The 21813-nt window shown below is 33.5% G+C and overlaps 2 protein-coding genes across 2 annotated transcripts; one reads left to right on the top strand and one right to left on the bottom strand.

Annotated features, from left to right (window-relative positions):
- Positions 1-864: 864 nt before the first annotated feature.
- Positions 865-10075, bottom strand: LOC139517463 (oxaloacetate tautomerase FAHD1, mitochondrial-like). The gene is made up of 3 exons (XM_071308547.1): positions 9918-10075; positions 7306-7402; positions 865-1387 (listed from the first exon to the last, which is right to left on the bottom strand). Exons 1-3 carry the CDS (start codon positions 9983-9985, stop codon positions 902-904), a joined length of 651 nt encoding a protein of 216 aa, XP_071164648.1. The 5' UTR covers positions 9986-10075; the 3' UTR covers positions 865-901.
- Positions 10076-11335: 1260 nt separating this feature from the next.
- On the top strand, positions 11336-18079 carry LOC139517461 (RNA-binding motif protein, X-linked 2-like). The gene is made up of 5 exons (XM_071308545.1): positions 11336-11475; positions 15121-15279; positions 15627-15756; positions 16203-16386; positions 17282-18079. Exons 1-5 carry the CDS (start codon positions 11462-11464, stop codon positions 18007-18009), a joined length of 1215 nt encoding a protein of 404 aa, XP_071164646.1. The 5' UTR covers positions 11336-11461; the 3' UTR covers positions 18010-18079.
- The last annotated feature ends 3734 nt before the right edge of the window (positions 18080-21813 follow it).

Raw genomic sequence — 21813 nt, 5'->3', positions numbered from 1 at the left:
CAGGAGGCAGATCGTTAACATTTGAAATATGCATAAATAATTTTGCTGATCTGTATTCGTTCATTTATGTCCTTAAATACAGAGGACTTAGTATATACAATACTTGTGAATGTGTCAGTAGCCAAATATTCGGTTATTCACCTTTTGTTTAATCAAATTTGCACTCTCTGCTTCCCAATAGACCATGCATAGACACTAGATTCTTTTCGATTGAAAAAAAAGGTTCAGTTATTACAATCTATTATTTTAAAGTATTTTTCAAAAGAAAAAAATCAAGTACATTCAGTATAGAATTGTGAAATGTGTGCAGTAGGACTTCTGTATAAAAGACTTTTGTGAAAATAAGTATTTCTATTTCTTTATTTAACAAAATATAGGAAACAAAGTCTAATATGCATTGTGTCATACCTTGGTATTATATTGACTAATATATGGTATGGGTTTTGATCATAGTTGAAGGCAGTATGGTACCTGTAATTGTTTACATCTATATTTCTTCTTGGCAATCATGCCACATATTCGTATTTCGATTTTTCTTCTTTTACTCTCATACGTTAACTAGCTATTAATCAAATAACATTTTATTTTGTAAGTATAAAATTAAGAATGGAAATGGGAAATGTGTTAAAGAGACAACAACCCGACCAAAGTGCAGAAAACAACCGAAATAAATCTGATCTGACTGCTCTTGATTATGCATTCAATGGACTTCAATGTTCAAGAAATTTGTTTTGGTTTAATAGTACTGATGATCAAAAACACACCAAATTCGGTATGTTTATAAATTATACAAATGATAACATTCACTCGTAAAGCAAAATAATGGTCTATTCAGTTGCATATCTAAATAACATTGAAGACAGATAGATTTAATAACATTTTTTTTACTCTTGTGACATGCTCATTTTGTAACAGAAAATTTCATTGACACTATATCAGCGAGTCCTGCTTCCATGATTTGCCCGTCTGTCACTGGCCCTTGACCATCAGGTGTTCCTGTCAAAACAACATCGCCTTCCTCTAATGTTATATATTTACTGATGTAAGAAATTACTTCTGGGACAGAGAAAATCATGTCAGAGGTACTATCGTCCTGTTTCATAGCACCATCTACTTTTAACCATAATCTTACGTCTCGATAATTTGGAACTTTTTCTTTTTCAATAAAGTCGCTAACTGGACAGGAAGTGTCAAATCCTTTGCTAAGAAACCATGGTCGAGAATTAGCTTTGGCTTCGTTGTGGAAGTCTTTAGCGGTCATATCTAAAGCAAGAACAAATCCACCAATGTATTCATCGACATCAGAGACAGCAACGTTGGAACATTTCTGCTTAATGACAACTCCTAGTTCAACTTCATGGTACAATAAATTACAGCCTTCGGGAATCTGTAGGAAAAGAGAATAGTAATTCACCACCAAGTGCATTCATAAACATGTTAACATATAAAGATTTTTATTTGACAAGTATACATGTTACTTCCAACCACACCTAAAAAAAACCAAAATAGACATTCCAAAGATTGAAGTGTCCGCTTTTCCAAATGAACATAATTCAAAACCTAACGCTTAAGTTGAATGTTTCGAGCTGATTGTTTAAAACGTGTGACAATACGAAATAAAACTTTTAATAAATAATGCTTTCAGTCGAAACTAACTAAGTGATGTTCTCGAATTTACGTATAAAAATGACAATGATGCTTCACGTCGGACGATTTACATGTTACGAATCAAGTTCCCGCTTTTTCTATCCAACCATGTATACCGTATGATTATCATTTCATGCTAAAACCATCGTTGAAGCTGTTATTCAAATGCAGGGTGGGTAAGGTTGTCATGCAAGAGAACGTTCTGTGCTGGTGATTCGGTCCTGACGGGTGCTGGTGGATTTGTTTACATTGTATCAGAACGGCAATAAAACAACTGTTGTGTTGCTTCATTTTTTTCTGATACGTCATAAGTTCCATGCAAAGAATATTACAACAATTTTTTATTGCAAAAGTCGTGCAAGTTCGCAAAACGAAATTGTTCTGACGATGTGCTGGTGATTAGAAAAACGATCCTGATACTGTGCTGGTTGGGCCTGGTTCTGTGCCTTTATATTTAAGTTAAAAGTGGCAAATATTCAAGATCGTTGATGATTAACTGTAATTGACTAATTAGTTGTTATCCGTTTTCTTAAAATTGATATTGTTGTGAATCTGTTAACTGTTATTATGGAGGGAAAAAAAAATATTTTTTTATTTTACTGTTTTCTGTTTTCTCATTAAAGATGATTTATAATGCGGTTATAGGTTATCAATATTTTGAATTAACTGTAATCTTCTTTATTGATCTGTTAATGGAACCCATCTCGTCTCCTTTCAAGATAAGAAAATATGTTTACGATTTTCGGGATGACGATCCTTTTGCATGATCACCAAAAATACGGTGTAAAATATACAATACCTATATGAAAAAGATGATGTGGAATGTTTGTCAATGGACAAATTTCAATAAGAAACAACATCTTTTTTCATTCTAGTTGGTTTTTATCTGTCATAATTTAAAAGCAAGTCATGGTTGGTTTTTTTTTTATCCGGTCGAAATTTATTGGAGACAGTGTATTTATACAGGAAGAAACTAGAGGTACCAGTAGTTAAATTGTCTTACCTCGTAACTATATTTAACTGAAATAAACCAGTCAACCCTTTATTGTCGTTCTAAATGTCGCTTTACTTAACGCACCTTTTAAATTTGTTTTAAGGGCATTTACGGAAGCCGATAAGGGCCATTCAAAAAAAAAAATTATGTCGTAATTACGACATAGCATGTCGTAATTTCGACATGACATGTCGTTATTACGACATCGCTATGTCGTAATTTCGACATAATATGTCGTTATAACGACATCGCTATGTCGTAATTTCGACATAACATGTCGTTATAACGACATCGCTATGTCGTAACTTCGACATATCATGTCGTTATAACGACAAAGCTATGTCGTAATAAAGACATCGCTATATATAAAAGAATATGTATTATGATTGCCAAGAGACTAAATGACACAGAAATTAACAACTATAGGTCATCATAATGCCCCAAATAATTTGAAAAGCCCCACATAGTCAGCTATAAAAGAGGTAGGAAAGATACCAGAGGGAGAGCCCCCGAAATGCTGAGTGGCAGACAGTGTTATTAATCAATTATTAGCTCCCTTGGTAAAACTCCAAATTTCATATTTAATGTATTTCATTGTTAAATAATTTACATGAAGCTTAATAAGTATATATTTGTTTATTGCATAGATTTTGCTATTTGAATTCATTGGTTAAAGATATTTATTTATATTGTAAAGTTTAATATTTGCATCGTTGCAAAATCTTTGGTTACCTTCTTTGAGTAGATTCAGTGAGAAACTTATATATTTTATAGATGCCATGGAATTACACCAACCGTGTGTGATAGGTGTAACTTTCCTTCCTTCCAAGGCAAGCCAAGCTATCCATCTCCCTATAAATAAGTGCAAACTTCAAGGCTTTTTGTAACAAAGTAGAATTGAAGTCTTGATAGCTCTATTTCTACTTTCAAACGGTGGGCACGATGTTCCTATAACGCCTAGGATTTAAAACAGAATCTTCGATATTTCATCCGCAAAACAAAATAAAAATAAAAATGTTAGAAAGCACGAAACAATATTGTAACAAATTCAGTATATGTTTTAAATTATGTTTTTACAGCATATACTAAGTAATATCTAGTATATTTGAGGATTAAAATAAGAAAGCTATGTGAAAAAAACGGATGTCCAACGTTACATTTATGAAAAACAGTTTTAACTCTTATGTATAGTGATCTTATTTCTTATTCTCTGATCTTCTTGATTCTTGGCAGGAACACCGACATGTGTTGGTTCTCTGTGCCGTTAAAGCCGTTATTTTGCCAAATTTCATTTGACTCGGTGGCTGCATATTATGCTGGAATAAGAAAAATGTCCAACGACGTTTTTCATTAACTCAACGACTGAAAGTGAATTTTATAAGTAGATATAGCAGAAAATGAATAAAAAGAGTAAGACAATAATAATATCTAACAAAAGTACAAATGTTTGCCTCATTTGAGTTCAAATATTGCTGATTCAATAAAATCTTCTCTACACAGTCGTTTTTCAAACGGTAGTATTTTGTCCAAGTTGATATTTCATTTTTCAAAGCAGTTAACGCGTATTTTTTATAATTGATAAAAACAAAAGTCAGATACACGAAGAGTAAAAAATGCCAAGATTCTTTTCTTATTACCTACATATTTGGATCTTAAAGGAATAAAATGCTTCCACACATTACAAAACGGTAGCCAATTTGTCCAAACGTCTGAAAACGTCTAAAATCCTAAAGACGCTGGTTTCAATTAAATGTTCATGATAATTATATATTTGATATATTATGAATTTCCGACCATGTTAGTTTGTATCAAAATCGTCATTTAGGTTTGTTGGAACTTTATAGATATTACATTGTCCCCTTGACAATAACAACATATTAGTTGTTATTTCATTTACTTTTTATTTGGACAACTTATGTATTTGAAGACTTTTTTTCGTCAAATAATCGATCACAGATATGATCATTTGTTTCAAAACGTTAAACAATATCCTGAAATTCATTACATGAAGTCACAAAGTATATCGGTTTTTAGATATTCTAAAAATAACCGTGCAATATGCTTTTTGCCGGTCAATATGCTTTTTGCTATCCGGCCTTTCCTCTCTACCTTAGAAAATATAGTTTAACATGTGACTATCCCTAAACGAATCAAATTTGTTAAAATATACGAATTAATAATATCATAAAAAAACGAATAAAACTTGCAAAAATTAAACGAAGTCAAAAACCCTCTTCGACGCCGCATGTTTAAAAAGTGTAACGTCGTGTTGTAGGAATATCGTGCCCAACGTTTGAAAGTAGAAATAGAGCTATTAATACTTCAATTCACCCTTATTACAAGAAACCATGTAGTTTGCGCTTATATAAATGGAGATGAAAGCTTGGCATGCAATGTCAGTCCTCATAATTTCCACGTCTTATTTGTTTATTTCAAACTTGTCTAGCTATACAGCCCTTCCACGGCAGGTAACTTATAACTTTCCGCTATATAGATGACGTTCTTTCACTAAACAATTCAAAATTTGGTGACTATGTGGAACGCATCTATCCCATCGAATTGGAGATAAAGGATACTACAGATACAGTTAAGTCAGCTTCATATCTTGACTTACATCTAGAAATTGACTATGAGGGTCGGTTGAAGACAAAACTTTACGACAAAAGAGATGATTTCAGCTTTCCAATTGTGAACTTTCCATTTCTAAGTAGCAACATTCCAGCAGCACCTGCATACGGGGTATATATCTCTCAATTGATACGATATTCCCGTGCTTGCATTTCCTATCATGATTTTCTTGATAGAGGGTTACTGCTCACAAGGAAGCTATTAAATCAAGAGTTCCAAATGGTGAAGTTGAAATCATCCCTTCGTAAATTTTACGGACGCCATCACGAGTTGGTTGACCGTTATGGAATAACCATTTCACAAATGATATCGGATATGTTCCTCACGTCGTAACTACAATCCCCTTCCCTTTCATGAATTTGACCTACCGAATTAGACTATTTACCGGATTTGTAATCACATAAGCAACACGACGGGTGCCGCATGTGGAGCAGGATCTGCTTACCCTTCCGGAGAGATCACCCCTAGTTTTTGGTGGGGTTCGTGTTGTTTATTCTTTAGTTTTCTATGTTGTGTCATGTGTACTATTGTTTTTCTGTTTGTCTTTTTCATTTTTAGCCATGGCGTTGTCAGTTTGTTTTAGATTTATGAGTTTGACTGTCCCTTTGGTATCTTTCGTCCCTCTTTTATAAAACTTAGACGGGATTTAAAAAATATATAAGTTTCTCACTGAAGGTATCCAAAGAAGGTAACCAAAGATTTTTCGACGATGCAAATATTAAACTTTACAATATAAATTAAAAATCTTTAACCAATGAATTCAAATAGCAAAAGCTATGCAATTAACAAATATATACTTATTAAGCTTCATGTAAATTATTTAACAATGAAATATATTAAATATGAAATTTGGAGTTTTACCAAGGGAGCTAACTAATCATTAATTAATAACACTGTCTACCACACAGCATTTCGGGGGCTCTCCCTTTGGTATCTTTCCTCCCTCTTTTATAGCTGACTAATCGGGGGCTTTTCTAATTATTGGGGGCATTATGATGACCTATAGTTGTTAATTTCTGTGTCATTTAGTCTCTTGGCAATCATAATACATATTCTTTTATATATAGCGATGTCGTTATTACGACATAGCTACATGTATGTCGTTTTAACGACATAGTGATGTCGTTATTACGACATGATATGTCGAAATTACGACATAGCGATGTCGTTATAACGACATGTTATGTCGAAATTACTACATAGCGATGTCGTAATAACGACATGTTATGTCGAAATTACGACATGCTATGTCGTAATTACGACATAATTTTTTTTTTTGAATGGCCCTTATCGGCTTCCGTATTACTACATTTAATATCTTAAATAAAACTATTCTAATTAGATATATTTTCATCTGATAATGGACGGAATATGTTGGCCTTTATGTAATAAGTTACGATTATTTGAAAATGCTTATTAAACAGTCAAATGGGTGCACAAAAGTAAAAATATGAGTCACAGATCCGATTGAATACAATTATCTATCCAATTTTATTGATTTTGTAACATTTGTTTCAAATATGACCAACTTTTTATCCAAAATCACCAGCATCGTATCAGGACCCACTAGCACAATGACAGGACCCACCAGCACAATATCATGACATGAATAAAGAGAGAAAATGCAAAATTTTAATAAATTACAAGGGGTTTTCACAAAATAATTTTGTCGTGTGGATTTGGATATAAATGGCGGACTCCAGGAGCATTTTTGTTTTATTTTTTCATTTCTAGATTTTCTGAAAATTAGTATGTTTGTATTACGCTCACTGAAACAGCTTGAATGGTCACATTTCTAATGGTTGCCTTGAACCCATAAAAAAAAATAAAAAAATAAAAAAATCTCAACTGTTTCCTTCCATTCTTTATGAGAAAAAAACGTCAAAAATCATAATATTCGTCTTTGTTTACATATTTTCGATGCATGATCACAAGCACCGGTCAGGACCGAAATAACAGCACAGACCGTTTTCTCGCAGGACAACTTTACCCACCGTGAAATTGGTACTGCAGTAAGTTTTAAAAGAGTAACATACACGAATAGATTGTCCTTCGGTGATGTATGCAGTTGTTGGCTTTGCAAACAGGCTTGGCGTCTTCGGATTGGGTATGCCTTGAGCAGCAGTAAGACCTCTGTAAAATCAAACTTAATAAAGATTGTATACAAGATAAGTCGCAAAAGAGTGAATGTATTTCATTAAACTTTTAACATTAAAATACTCTAAAACTCTAAAACAGAATTAGTCCAATAAAGAGTTTACTGGTGAGTCTTGGTGGTTCTGATAATCTTAATATAGACATCAATCTCTAAAATATATATGTTGTATATACATTATGTACACAGCCATGTATCACCATCATTGATGGCGATCCGATGGATACATCTGTTGTAGAGTTGTCACTGACTCAGACGTACTTATAAATATAATTATTTTCTGTGACTGTATATTACATTAATTTGTAGGATCCTTTACAATAGATAATTTAGCTGATCTGTAACAATAACATCTTCATGCCTTCTATATCATGTACTGTAGTACGCCGCTAGATTAAAACTGACGAGGAAAGGTAACAAACGGCCAGCGAAAGCTTTTTTTTTTGAGAGCCCAGGTGGTCGTGTGGTCTAGCGGGACGGCTGCAGTGCAGGCGATTTGGTGTCACGATATCACAGTAGCATGGGTTCGAATCCCGGCGAGGGAAGAACCAAAAATTTGCGAAAGCAAATTTACAGATCTAACATTGTTGGGTTGATGTTTAGACGAGTTGTATATATATACATCTATCTTTACACCTTATACATTATATATCAGTATTGTTAAAACTTTTGCACCGAAGAAGGCCATTTGTTGAGCCGAAATATTTGCAATTATTGTATAATTTATATCATCTGTTCAGTTTTTCCATCTTTGTGCGAGACTCATATAATTTTTCCTGTTTGTGTAGTATTGTCAATTTTGATGATCCAATACCTATTAAGTTTACTGGTTGGTAGATTCTTATAGACTCTCTCTCTCTCTCTCTCTCTCTCTCTCTCTCTCTCTCTCTCTCTCTCTCTCTCTCTCTCTCTATATATATATATATATATATATACATATGTAAGTTAAGTTTCAAAGCGATATTTACCCCTTTCCGCTTTAAATACCTTCTTCTTCTTAGATATAGTAGTTAAACTCAATAACGAGTACTCATTACTTGTGCGTTACGTAGATGTCTATTTACAATAAAAGATCAAGGATCAAAAAAGAAAATATGGTGCATGCTGTACAGTTGGTGCAGGATAAAAAAAACATTCCATCATCTCGGTAACCAGTATCTTGAAAGCTTCGATCACTTTCGATTCCGGTAATTTATTCCAGGCTATTACCTTTCTTGGAAAGAATGAGAATTTGTAGTAATCATGTCTTGGGTTGAAGATGGTGTATGTCATGGTATTGTAGTGTCTTGATGTTCTATTTAGTGGGATGAGGTAAGTATCTGTTGGAACTGCTACTAGCTCATTTACAATTTTGTAAAATATGCATAATCTGATGTTTACTCTTCGTTGGTAGAGAGGTATCAAGTTAAGCTTGCTTATCATGCTTGTGACACTCGATTGGTTACTGTAGTCGTTGAAAATATAGCGAGCCGCTCTATTTTGTCAATATTTTCTTGCGTATAGGGATCCCATATGGCTGCGCTATACTCCATTGGTCTTATAAGTGCGTTGACAGCATTGGTTTTTGTTTGTTGTGGAGCTTTTTTGATGTTTCTGCTAAGCATCCCTTGTGCTTGGTTTGCACTGGCTACAATGTTGTGTATGTGTAGGTTCCAGCTAAGGTAATTTTTGATGGTAATTCCCAAGTATTTCGTGTCTGTGACTGCTTCTAGTTGTTTCCCATGATGCATGTAATAGGGTTCTTTTATGGGGGGGTTTTAGATCTTGTTAGGTGCATCACGTTGCATTTGCTGACATTAAATTCCATTTTCCATTTCTGTTCCCGTTTCGTCAAGGTAGTCATCTCTTTTTGAAGGATGGCTTGATCTTTGGTAGTTATAATTTGCCGGTAGATGGCGCAATCATCAACAAACAGACGAATTGTTGACTGTATATCATCAGTGATGTCATTGATGAAGATAAGGAAAAGGACAGGTCCAAGTACACTGCCTTGGGATACTCAAGATGTTACTCCCACTTTGTCTGAATACTTATTTTCCAGTACAACTGCCTGTGTTCTGTTGTCTAAAAATGCTGTGATCCATTTGTGATTTTCCCTCTTATCCCATAGTGTCTGAGCTTGTGTAGCATGCGTGGATGGCTGACTTTATCAAATGCCTTTGCAAAGTCCTGGACTATCATATCTGTTTGTGTCGATAAAACAGATACGCAAAATCTTGCTATCTGCAGGTGTTTTTTCTTTTACAATTCCTTCAATCGATCTCTGATGTGGTCTAAAAAGGTTAGCTACCTGATATTTGTTCATCTGATTTTGTTCAATTATTTTAAATGAATAAAACATATAAAAAAAATCATTTTTGCATCAGAATAAAATTGACCAAATATGAGAAATTTGATAACCTTTATGGTCCTTTGTCTCATCTGTGGAGTGGGTACATCAAATAACTGACAAACGTATACTTATGATTTTATAGAGTAGAAGGTAATACTAACTTGTAGTTTCGGCAGACTGCGACTATTTTCTTCCCAATTTCTCTAAATTGTTTCAATCTTTCAGCCATTTCGAAGGCCAACTAACATACATATATATATGAACTCGTAAATTTGTGCTTTATACCTTTCTCAAATCAACTATAAATTATACGTATTATCAATGTAAACTTTGATTCTGTTATCTCATCTTAAATACTTTTGTTTGCTTAAAAGCACCGTTTGTCCGTTGATATCTTCAATCACGATTTCAGTATAACTTGTGTAGTTATAGTAAAAATAATAATGGTCTGATTTCTCTAAATACTTTGGGGTTACTAGCTAAGTCTTCTTGGTATGTCGTCCGTGTTATTATGCTTATTATCATTACCATCTAAAGTCATAAGTAGACCTTAAAATAGAGCTGTCAGAACATTTTAATAATGGTTTCTCCGTGTCTCTTTTCAGCTAATGCACAGAGTTAACTGTTTATTCTGCCGCTAGATAAAATGTCTATTTTTATCTAATGTGAAATGTGGGATTTATATTCCACTATACTAGATGAATATCTCTTTTAAGCTAGTGTGGAGTGCGAGCTGTATATTCCACTGCTAGATGAGTGTCTCTTTTAGTTATTATGGAGTGCGAGCTGTATATTCCACTACTAGATGAGTGTCTCTTTTAGTTATTATGGAGTGCGAGCTGTATATTCCACTACTAGATGAGTGTCTCTTTTAGTTATTATGAAGTATATTCCACCATTAGATGAATCGTTGTCCTTGTTAGATCTTCTTGGCAATCATTTAATTGATAAAAATACAAATTGTGCAGATAGTCTCCTTACGTACAATGTTTACTAGGTCGATTCAATTATGTTATTAGTTTTACTGGGGAAAAATTGTTATTAAAATTAAATATAGCCTCATTTGAAAACTTTCTTTTTAAAGTCAGTCGGATAGAAATATAACAAAATTTGGGAAAACGATATGTTTTCTGCTATGAAAGAAAAGTAAAGAAAAGTAAATTACGTACTATACATAAATAAGAAAAAAAAAAATATACTGACTTAAAATATAAAAACCGGGCCATAGATGGGAACGGTAAAATATGAATACTTTATAATGTTATAGCAGAGACATGTATAATATGTCTCTATTTATACCAAGTAAGTATTTGTTTGATGATGAGACGAAGTTGGGGCGAGTAGTTTTCGGGGCCAAACTTTGATTTACACGATGGTTTTAAATCTGAGGGCAAAATAAAAAGTTTTACCTTCATCTTCCCTTTCTTGAATTCAACAAAAAAAGCTGAATAATGCACAACAAAAGTAAAAACCAGCAAAACTTGTCATTTATAAAGGTTGAGTATTAGTTAGATGACATGATGATATATCATTTGTGGCGAATGTATTTTGGGGCGAAAATGACAAGCTGAAACTCTTCTTTAAGAAGGGCTGAAAAAGGTATAAAAAGCAAAATGTTTTTCTGGTTTCGTTGTCTTGCTGTTTGATCAGTTTTAGCAACTCTACGTGACATTGGAAAGATATATTGATTAGTTAGCAATAGGACATGAATCCTCTCACGTAAATATTCTGCTTAAATTATATGAATGGAACACGATTTTTATTTTTCACAAAAATTACCTGATCACAGGCACTTGTCTCAGAAAAAATTTCCTATATACCTTATTATAACACAAAGTACTTAACTTGCATTTTAGAAAAATGTCAGGTGGTGACGAAGTACCGTTATATGCCGCTTTATAGGCTGTCAACCCCGCTAAAACTTGTTATATCGTAAATTAGTCCGAGATTACTCTGACGTCCAACGGCTGTTTTGCCAGACAAGCTGGGGCCGTGGGACGTCAGAGCTCGTCTTATATCAAAAAGTGGATATTTGCCCACCCAAAATAGATGCGCTGCTTCGTCGCTTCTGCTGCCGACTGACGGCCTTGGAATTATATAAATCGGGCATCAATCTGTTCATTTTTCATAAATTATCTCTTCATTTATGTAAGTTTCACTTACCTGCCAACCTTTATTTTCTCATTAGTAGACAGTTTTCACAGTGACCCATCGATTTCGGCATTTTGAATTTCACTTTTATTTATTAAGTTATTAAAGTGTTTGCTCTCACTGTTAAATCTGGCAGGTTTTTCCATTAATCCTTTTAAGATAAGATAAGATAAGAAAACTTTATTTTGATTCGGCATGAGTACAAATAAGCAACACAAGCTCTAAGGAGCTTTTGACCGAATATAAAAACATATAAATAACATAAAAACAGTGCATTTTGACATATAAAACAACCTGTAATACAAAGTTGAATCTCACATACATAGCATGCAATAAAAATAATCAACAAATTTAGAATGAAGTAAAAACATGCTTGACCAGAGCAACCAAAAGCAGCATAAATAATAAAACAGTTTAAGAATTATCTGCAAGCAGAACAGTGACATTCCAAACCGTTCCAGGACTGAACAAGACTTTTAAAATGTGAAAAACTGTTTTCAGTCCTGAAATGGTTTGGAAGACTGTTCCATAAAGTAGCAGCAGCAAATTTGAACGATTTTTTACCGTAACGGGTTGACTTTACCTGTGGAATTTCAAGAATATTTACATACCTGAAAGAATATTTAGATTTTTTGACATTCACCAAATTTTGTAAGCACACAGGAGCGATGTTGTTTATAATTTTAAAAGTTTCTAGAGCCATTGTTCTTATCCGTCTGATCTGCAAGGAAGGCACCTTAGCTTTAAGTAAGAGGTCCTCGTAGGAGCTGGTAAAATCCTCATAAACAAAACGGAGTGCTCTTTCCTGCACCTTTTCTAGTTTTTTGGAATTTTTCTCAGTGCAAAAATGCCATGCCAAAGGGCAAAAATTAAAATTACTAAGAATAAAAGTATGAAATATAGTAAGTTTACTAAGTCTATCCAAAAATGAGCCTAAACGTTTTAAAACATTTAATTGCTGTGATGCCTTCCTACAGATTGAGCTGACATGAACATCAAAATTTAGCTGGTAGTCTATTTCAATGCCTAATAATTTTACTGTTTTTTCACATGTGAGGTTCGAATTTTGAATATGTATAGATGGGTTCTTTTCAAAGGTCTTTTTGCCAACAGCCAAAACTTTTAATTGAAAAATGTCTTACACTTTTTCTTTAAAAAGTCTTGAAAGCGGATTCATGATCAGGTTATATGTCAGTAATCACTGTAATGTACATTAGTAACATCAACAGAATCTGAACTTGTTATAGTCTTGACACCGATAGGAACAGAAAACAATAAATCATTCAATATCAGAATGTAAAAAACATAAGAAGGACTCCCATTTTAACCTTAAGGTTGACAAAATAAGACATATTTTCAAATTTATATATATATACATGTATATTAAATTGATATTAATGCAATCCTAGTGGCAAACATACATGTATACTGCAAAAGCAGACATTTTCGTGAAGGATTTAACTTCGTTTGTTTCGTGGAAAGAATATATCAACAAAACTAAATCCCCCACGAAAATTTAACCTACATATAATATCACTTCGATTTTCTTGGAAACCATGAAAAGTTAAATCCCAATGAAATCTTGTATATATGCACAAAACTACGAAATTTAAACCCCATGAAAAGTAATGATTTCACAGTATGTCAAATTCATTCAATACTCACAATATAAGTCGGACTCTAAATATAAGATAATTATCTGTTTGTAAGCATCAGCTATAGCTAAGACAAGTTAAAGCCCAATAGAGGTAAAGAAATTATCTCCCTTTAGTAATTTTAAATGAAATATAGTTTTGAATTTTAACCATGCATTTATAATTTTTAACCATTTCCAGGTGAACAAATTGGCCTATACTCCAAGTAAATTTTGTGGTGTAAACAGACTGGTGTAAACAGACTGGGGAATTAATTAGCAGATAAGAAATTCTGTGATTTAGAGTTTATCAAAATTTCAAATATACAAATGTAGTTTAGATGTTAAGATAGTTTCATTATATTAGTAAAATTGAAAAAAAAACACCTTTTGCTGCTAAGATACAATATTCATCTGTAAATTCTTGATTTGCTGAATAAAAAAAATGCTATAGTATAATGAAGGCTTTAAATAATGATGATATATTTCCAAGTCCAAAATTTGAGAAATAATGTGGTGCATTTGGAAAAAAAAACAACTTAAAAGAGTGATATAATTTAAGAAATAAAGTTATAATATACTTTAACAAGTGATTTTTTTTGTAATTATTCAAGATTCAGTACCAGATTATCATTACCTGTCTTCTATATAAACACAGATGTTAGTTCGAATAATGTCCCAAGATCAATATATACATTTGTATTTAAAGCTACAGTAACATTAAAAAAAAAAAATAGTCTAGTGATTTATAGGTACTTCTTACATGTATATAGATGATTACAAAAAAAGAGTTAAGACCATGAAGACTGGACAAAATGTTACTTAGATAAATTACTCATTTAATAATTTCCTCTGACTAGTAAACAATATTTTGAAATACCTCATAATGAAAAATTAAACTTGGACATGTTGGAAGCACATTCTAAATCTTTACTGTAATACATGTAATAAAGTAACAAAGTTAAATAATTCTGTGTACAAAATTTCAACATTATCATTAACTTTGTATTTTAGCAAAGCTATATTCAGTAGTACCCTTTAATAAATCTTAAACAGGAAACTGAAATTTCTTTAAAAAAAATAGCAAAGGGAGATAATTCATAGCTCAAACTGAGCTGTATCAGTTCAAGCTGCAGTTAAAGGGAACAAAGGTCATGTGATCTACAAGAATATATAAGTGTACGCCTTTACTATATATATACAGGCCCTGTCATTGAGCTGTTTGGTGTCATTTTCAGTTTTAGTCTCTCATGTAGTGTTCCATAATTTCAAAACGGATCTTTTCCATTATCTTTTCACAGAATATACTTCTTCAGCAAATTTAATCTATTTTTCTATGATACTCAGCTTACTTTCATCACTACAAGTTTGAAAACTTCATATTTAGAAAAAGGGGTTACCCAAAATTACAACTTAACCCTTGGACCAAATTGCTCAATTAAATTCAGGTAGGTATAATTTTGACAGCTTTACAAATCTGCTCCAACATGAAAAAATCCATTATAATTGTATCACTCATTGCTGTTAAGCAAATACAATGTGTAACAAAATTTACAATTATTTATTGTTTCCTTCTTCAGAAATGTAAAGAATTTACAGAAGATCAATGAAAAAGAGCTAGAACTTGGTCTTGTGGGAAAAAAATCCTGGCATGATAAATATAAAGAAAGTGCTTGGATTTTTGTTGGTGGATTACCCTATGATTTGACTGAGGGAGATGTTATATGTGTATTCTCACAGTAAGTAATGGCTTTATCATGTTTGACGACAAATGTGTATGTGTAAATATAAGCAAAAATAGCAGTTGAGTATTATAGCTCCTTGTAGCCTCTTGTTCATTTCTAATACTTCTTTAAACTATGTATAATATATTTTTGTAACATCAAGTATTTAAAATCAATAGACATGAAGTTTTATTCTTTCCATGTAACCTCAAATTATTAACTAAACTAAAACTTTTTCAAAGTGTATGTTCTTCTTGTTTTCACATATGAAATGGTGGCAAAACTTAACAATTTGCAAATTTAATGTATTTATTGTGGAATGCATAATTTTCTGATTTGTGTAGTGAAATTTTGTATTGAAGGTATGGAGAAATTGTTAATATCAATATAGTAAGAGATAAAAAGACTGGAAAGATCAAAGGATATGGATTCCTGTGTTATGAAGATCAAAGAAGCACTGTCTTAGCAGTAGACAATTTAAATGGAGCCAAGGTATGATTGCAACCCACAGTTGAATCAATTATGACAAACATATATACATGTATCAAATCCAGAAAAATCTTTGATTTTAAACAGATGGGTAATACAGGAAGTTGTTATCAACTACACTGAGGTCAAATGTTAATCCAACAACAATACAATGAAATAATAAGCAAGGATTTATTTGAATTATGAAAAAAATCAGACCTATGTTCAATTTGTAAATACTTGTCCTATGAGTGCTTTATTAAAAGAAGGACAGCTGCTTACAATATTAGTTAGTTAGTTGTTGAAAAAAAAGTTCAGAGAAAATTATATTCAATTTGCAAATGCTTGTTTCATTTAAGTGCTTTAGCATCAGAAGTTAGACAGTGGCTTACAACATTATTCCAGAAGAATGTTTTATATGAACATGCAATTTAAATAGAATATCACTGAATGAAACAATCCTTTTACAGGTGCTTGGTAGGACACTACGTGTTGACCATGTGGAGAATTATAAACAGCCTAAGGAGTTTGGAGATGAAGATGATATTACAAAACAGATGAGATCAGAAGGATGTGCACCCCAGCTACCTCAGTCAGACAATAGTGAGAAAGAGGAAGACAGTTTTGTTGTACCTATGAAAAAAGTAAAAAAAGGTATAGACAAGAATATGTGTTCTCAGTGGACCTTGAAATCTTGGTCAAAACCCTTATTTAGATATATGAAGATGTGGTATGAGTGGCAATGAGACAACTCTCCATGCAAGTCACGATTTGTAAAAGAACCATTTTAGGTCAAAGTACAGTCTTCAACACAGAGCCTTGGCTCACACTGAACAACAACAGGAGCCGAAAATGACTAGTGTAAAACCCTTCAAGTGGGAAAACAAACAGTTTAATCTATATGAATAATGAGAAACACTTATGAACCTTATCAACAAACAACAACGACTGAACATCAGATTCATGACTTAGGACAGGTTCAAACAAATGTAGCGGATTTAAACGTTTATGTATTCCATCTTTTCTTCTCATATTGCACACTACGTACTAAGTTTCCTTATCTGTATTTGTCACAATTTTTCAGAAATTTCAGCTTTCAATGCTCTACAATTTGGTATTTGATTTGGTTGTTAAACTGCTTTAATGCATGCCCCAATGTTGAATATTATGAAGATGAAATGTCTGTCTGGTTTTCAAAGTTTGAAAAACATGGGTTTTTTTTGTTGATAATAGGAATGCATGAAATTCATACATATTCTACACTTCTAAGGATGGTGCTTTATATTTTGAAAGGAAATGTACCCAACCTTGATCATCTTAGTTTGTGACAAATTAATTGCCCCTGGTCTTACATTTTATTTTAACAGAGGAGATTGTTAAATAAGAATAAATAATGTTATGGCTTATTCATATTGTACAATGGTCTTCAACAAAAACAGGTCTTCACATCATGTTCTTACAGGTAAAATCCACCTAAAAAGTTGTTTTACTCATTTAAAAATGTTTGCATTCACCAAGTTTGAATCGTAGTATCTTGCATTAATTTCAGAAAAGAAGCCAAAAAAGAAGAAAAAAGAAAAGAAGAAGAAACATAAAAAATCAGAATCTTCAAGTGACAGTGATAATGAAGTAGAACCAATAAAAGTTAAAAAAGAAAAACATGATATAGATGATGAGAAATCTTATAACAAGGAACATAATAGAGGACCACAAAAATATCCTTCAGACAGGGATTCAAAAAAATCTAACAGAGATTTTGAGACACATGAAAATAGGTATAATAATAGATATGAATCTAAAGACAAATACCACACAGACTTTCAAAATGGCTCAAAAAGAAATAATCAAGGTAGATATAGTGAGAATGATAGTAATTACAATAACAAACAGTCATATAACAGGGGAGATAATTCTAGAAACTATAGAAGAGATCTTAGTAGGTCTCCAAATAACAGATCATTAAATAAAGGAAGAGACAGAAATAATTCTCCACCAAGGAGACGAGAAAGGTCAAGAGACAGAAGTAATTCTCCACCAAGGAGACAAGAAAGGTCAAGAGACATGAGTAATTCTCCACCAAGGAGAGATGAAAGGGCAAGAGACAGAAGTAATTCATCACCAAGGAGACGAGGAAGGTCAAGGGACATAAGTAATTCACCACCAAGGAGAGGTGAAAGGGCAAGAGACAGAAGTAATTCATCACCAAGGAGACAAGAAAGGTCAAGGGACATAAGTAATTCACCACCAAGGAGACTAGAACGGTCAAGAGATAGATAATTGTAAACATAGTGAATTTTTTATTTTTTTAGAATTTCATTATGCATTCATTAAATAAATTTCAATCATATTCTTAATTTTGTTCTACATAAAACAGGCCATCTTACACCTGGCTATGACAGAAAGTTTTACTGACAATGTGTCTGGTTACATCCTCCCATTAAGCAATCTTGTTTTTATTTGCAATTTTTTGCACTTTATTTTTATCATTTCTGCATAAACCAGGCTAAACATCTACTTATCCTAAAATAGTGTTCAGTTTGTGAAAATTTGATTCTTAAGTGCTAGTTAGTTAGCTTTGAAAATGTTAGTTATTTATTTGGTAGCTAAAGTCCCATAACTCTGGATTGAATTTAGGAAAATATTTTTTTTAAATTAACAGTGTGTAATATTTCCCAATTGCATCAATTTACTTAAATATGACAATAAAAGTCCCAGAACATGGGAATGACAAACCAGAAAATATTTTTTTTGAAAATGAGCTTCTTTTTATCAATTTCAACAATCAAGTCAAGTTTTTAGGCATACAGAAGTAAGAACCCAGTATGTCAAAAATTGCCTTAATTTGACGGTTAAATTATAAAAATAAGTGAACCAACACCTGAAGTGGTGATTGTGCGGTAGGGTAAAAACAAGTGGATGGTTAAATAAAAAAAAAGATGTGGTGTGATTGCCAATGAGACAACTCTCCACCAGAGACCAAATGACACAGAAATTAACAACTAAACTCTAAAGTCCTGTCAGTCTGGAATGATGAAGCCAAACAATTTCTAAATCAAAAGGGAACTTTCATCAATTTTTGTTTTTAAATAACAAGAGAATTGGTGAAAGTGAATCTTTATTATCATTTCAATTGTTGACACACTGATGAACAAGATTTGAAAAGCCGTCAAACATAACAACCCTGGTGCTGTCAAGCTGCTGATGAATTAAAAATTCATTGTGTTTAATAGTATCTGAGAAAAGTGTTGAAAAAATTTCAGGTTTATTTAACACATTGATAAATTGAAGCATGTTCAAAAAATTGAAGCACAGTTCCAAAATAACATAAAAGGAATGGGGTATGATTGCTGATGATTCAACTATCAACCAAAGTTCAAATGAAGTGGATGTTAGCAATTAATGGCAACAGTATGGATTGCAACAATGAGAAAAAAAAACATACTGTGTGGTCAGCCATGAAAAACTAAAACAATTCAATTGAGAAAAACAAACAGCCTCATTTATAACAAAACAGTTTACGAAAACAATTATGGAAGACATGAACCAATGACAACCACTAAACTATAGAAACTTGACTTGGAACAGGTACATAACAAATGTGGCAGGTTAAACATGTTTGTGAATCCTCAACCCTCCCCTAACCCGACAACCAACAGCAACAAATACCCTCAACCCTCTCCCTAATATGACAACCAACAGCAACAAATACTCTCAACCCTCCCCCTAATATGACAACCAACAGCAACAAATACCCTCAACCCTCCCCTAACCCGACAACCAACAGCAACAAATACCCTCAACCCTCTCCCTAATATGACAACCAACAGCAACAAATACTCTCAACCCTCTCCCTAATATGACAACCAACAGCAACAAATACCCTCAACCCTCCCCTAACCCGACAACCAACAGCAACAAATACCCTCAACCCTCTCCCTAATATGACAACCAACAGCAACAAATACTCTCAACCCTCTCCCTAATATGACAACCAACAGCAACAAATACTCTCAACCCTCTCCCTAATATGACAACCAACAGCAACAAATACCCTCAACCCTCCCCTAACCCGACAACCAACAGCAACAAATACCCTCAACCCTCTCCCTAATATGACAACCAACAGCAACAAATACTCTCAACCCTCTCCCTAATATGACAACCAACAGCAACAAATACCCTCAACCCTCCCCTAACCCGACAACCAACAGCAACAAATACCCTCAACCCTCTCCCTAATATGACAACCAACAGCAACAAATACTCTCAACCCTCTCCCTAATATGACAACCAACAGCAACAAATACTCTCAACCCTCTCCCTAATATGACAACCAACAGCAACAAATACCCTCAACCCTCCCCTAACCCGACAACCAACAGCAACAAATACCCTCAACCCTCTCCCTAATATGACAACCAACAGCAACAAATACCCTCAACCCTCTCCCTAATATGACAACCAACAGCAACAAATACCCTCAACCCTCTCCCTAATATGACAACCAACAGCAACAAATACCCTCAACCCTCTCCCTAATATGACAACCAACAGCAACAAATACCCTCAACCCTCCCCTAACCCGACAACCAACAGCAACAAATACCCTCAACCCTCTCCCTAATATGACAACCAACAGCAACAAATACCCTCAACCCTCCCCCTAATATGACAACCAACAGCAACAAATACCCTCAACCCTCCCCCTAATATGACAACCAACAGCAACAAATACCCTCAACCCTCCCCTAACCCGACAACCAACAGCAACAAATACCCTCAACCCTCTCCCTAATATGACAACCAACAGCAACAAATACCCTCAACCCTCTCCCTAATATGACAACCAACAGCAACAAATACCCTCAACCCTCTCCCTAATATGACAACCAACAGCAACAAATACCCTCAACCCTCTCCCTAATATGACAACCAACAGCAACAAATACCCTCAACCCTCTCCCTAATATGACAACCAACAGCAACAAATACCCTCAACCCTCCCCTAACCCGACAACCAACAGCAACAAATACCCTCAACCCTCTCCCTAATATGACAACCAACAGCAACAAATAATAAACACTGAACTTTTTAGATATTTTGTTTGGCAAGAAATCCAACAAGTGAAGTTTCACATGTTTTACATTCAAAAACATAATAGAAAATGTTTCATAATTCAATGCACAAGAACTTATTTGAAAGAAATTTTATGAAGCTCATGTGATGTGCAAACCTAGATTCCAATTTGCAATTATTTGTTTTTCATCTGCAAGGAAAGTAGCAGTATGTAACCTATTTGTATATAGCTTCTTATTTTAAGAGACACTAGGCCTGAATGCTTCATAGTTTAAGCAGATGTTTTATGTTGCAAAGTTTGTGTCTGTCACATGTCCTTGACCTCAGTTTCGTGCTTCAACGACTGCTTAAAAGACTATAGTTTTTTGACATGTGAATTCCTCACTTATTATGGGTGACAGGAAATATATTCATATTTGACCCTTGCAAAAAATGTCCATCAGACAGGACTCACTTGACCCTTACCTCATGATGCATTATTGATCAATTTATCATGGTAAGGTCCGTCTATCAGGCACTTTAAGCATTAGGTCAACCATATTTGGTGTATGAAATGATTATGTCTACATGTTTGTCTGGCATTGTCATCTGATCTTGCTCAAAAGTCAGTTTTGTTTTCATGGTTAGGTTTGTTTCGCAGATACTTTAATTACATATCTTTAATTACATATGAGCCATCGGCTAATATTGTGTGGTGTTTGGAATGATTGGAAGGTGTATATGTCGGTCGGGCAGAGTTCATCTGACCTTGACCTCATTTAAAGGTTCATACGGCAAGGTTTAGTTTTCTTGGTTTAGTCTGTTTCTCACACTTCACTAGCAAAGGGTTAACTATATTTGGTGTATGGAATCATTGTAAGACATGTGTCTCTCTGACATGTTCCCTCTTTTGCATGGATCACTGAGATATTTCAGAGTGTGCACTCTTATTTTAATGTGTATTACTTTTGTGAGATCTATTAAAACATGCCTATAGTTCATGTGCCTAAGGAATTTGGAAACTG

Source organism: Mytilus edulis, chromosome 3, assembly GCF_963676685.1.
Source record: "Mytilus edulis chromosome 3, xbMytEdul2.2, whole genome shotgun sequence".
In the NCBI taxonomy this organism is placed as follows: domain Eukaryota; kingdom Metazoa; phylum Mollusca; class Bivalvia; order Mytilida; family Mytilidae; genus Mytilus; species Mytilus edulis.
This window is presented reverse-complemented; position numbering and strand designations above follow the sequence as displayed.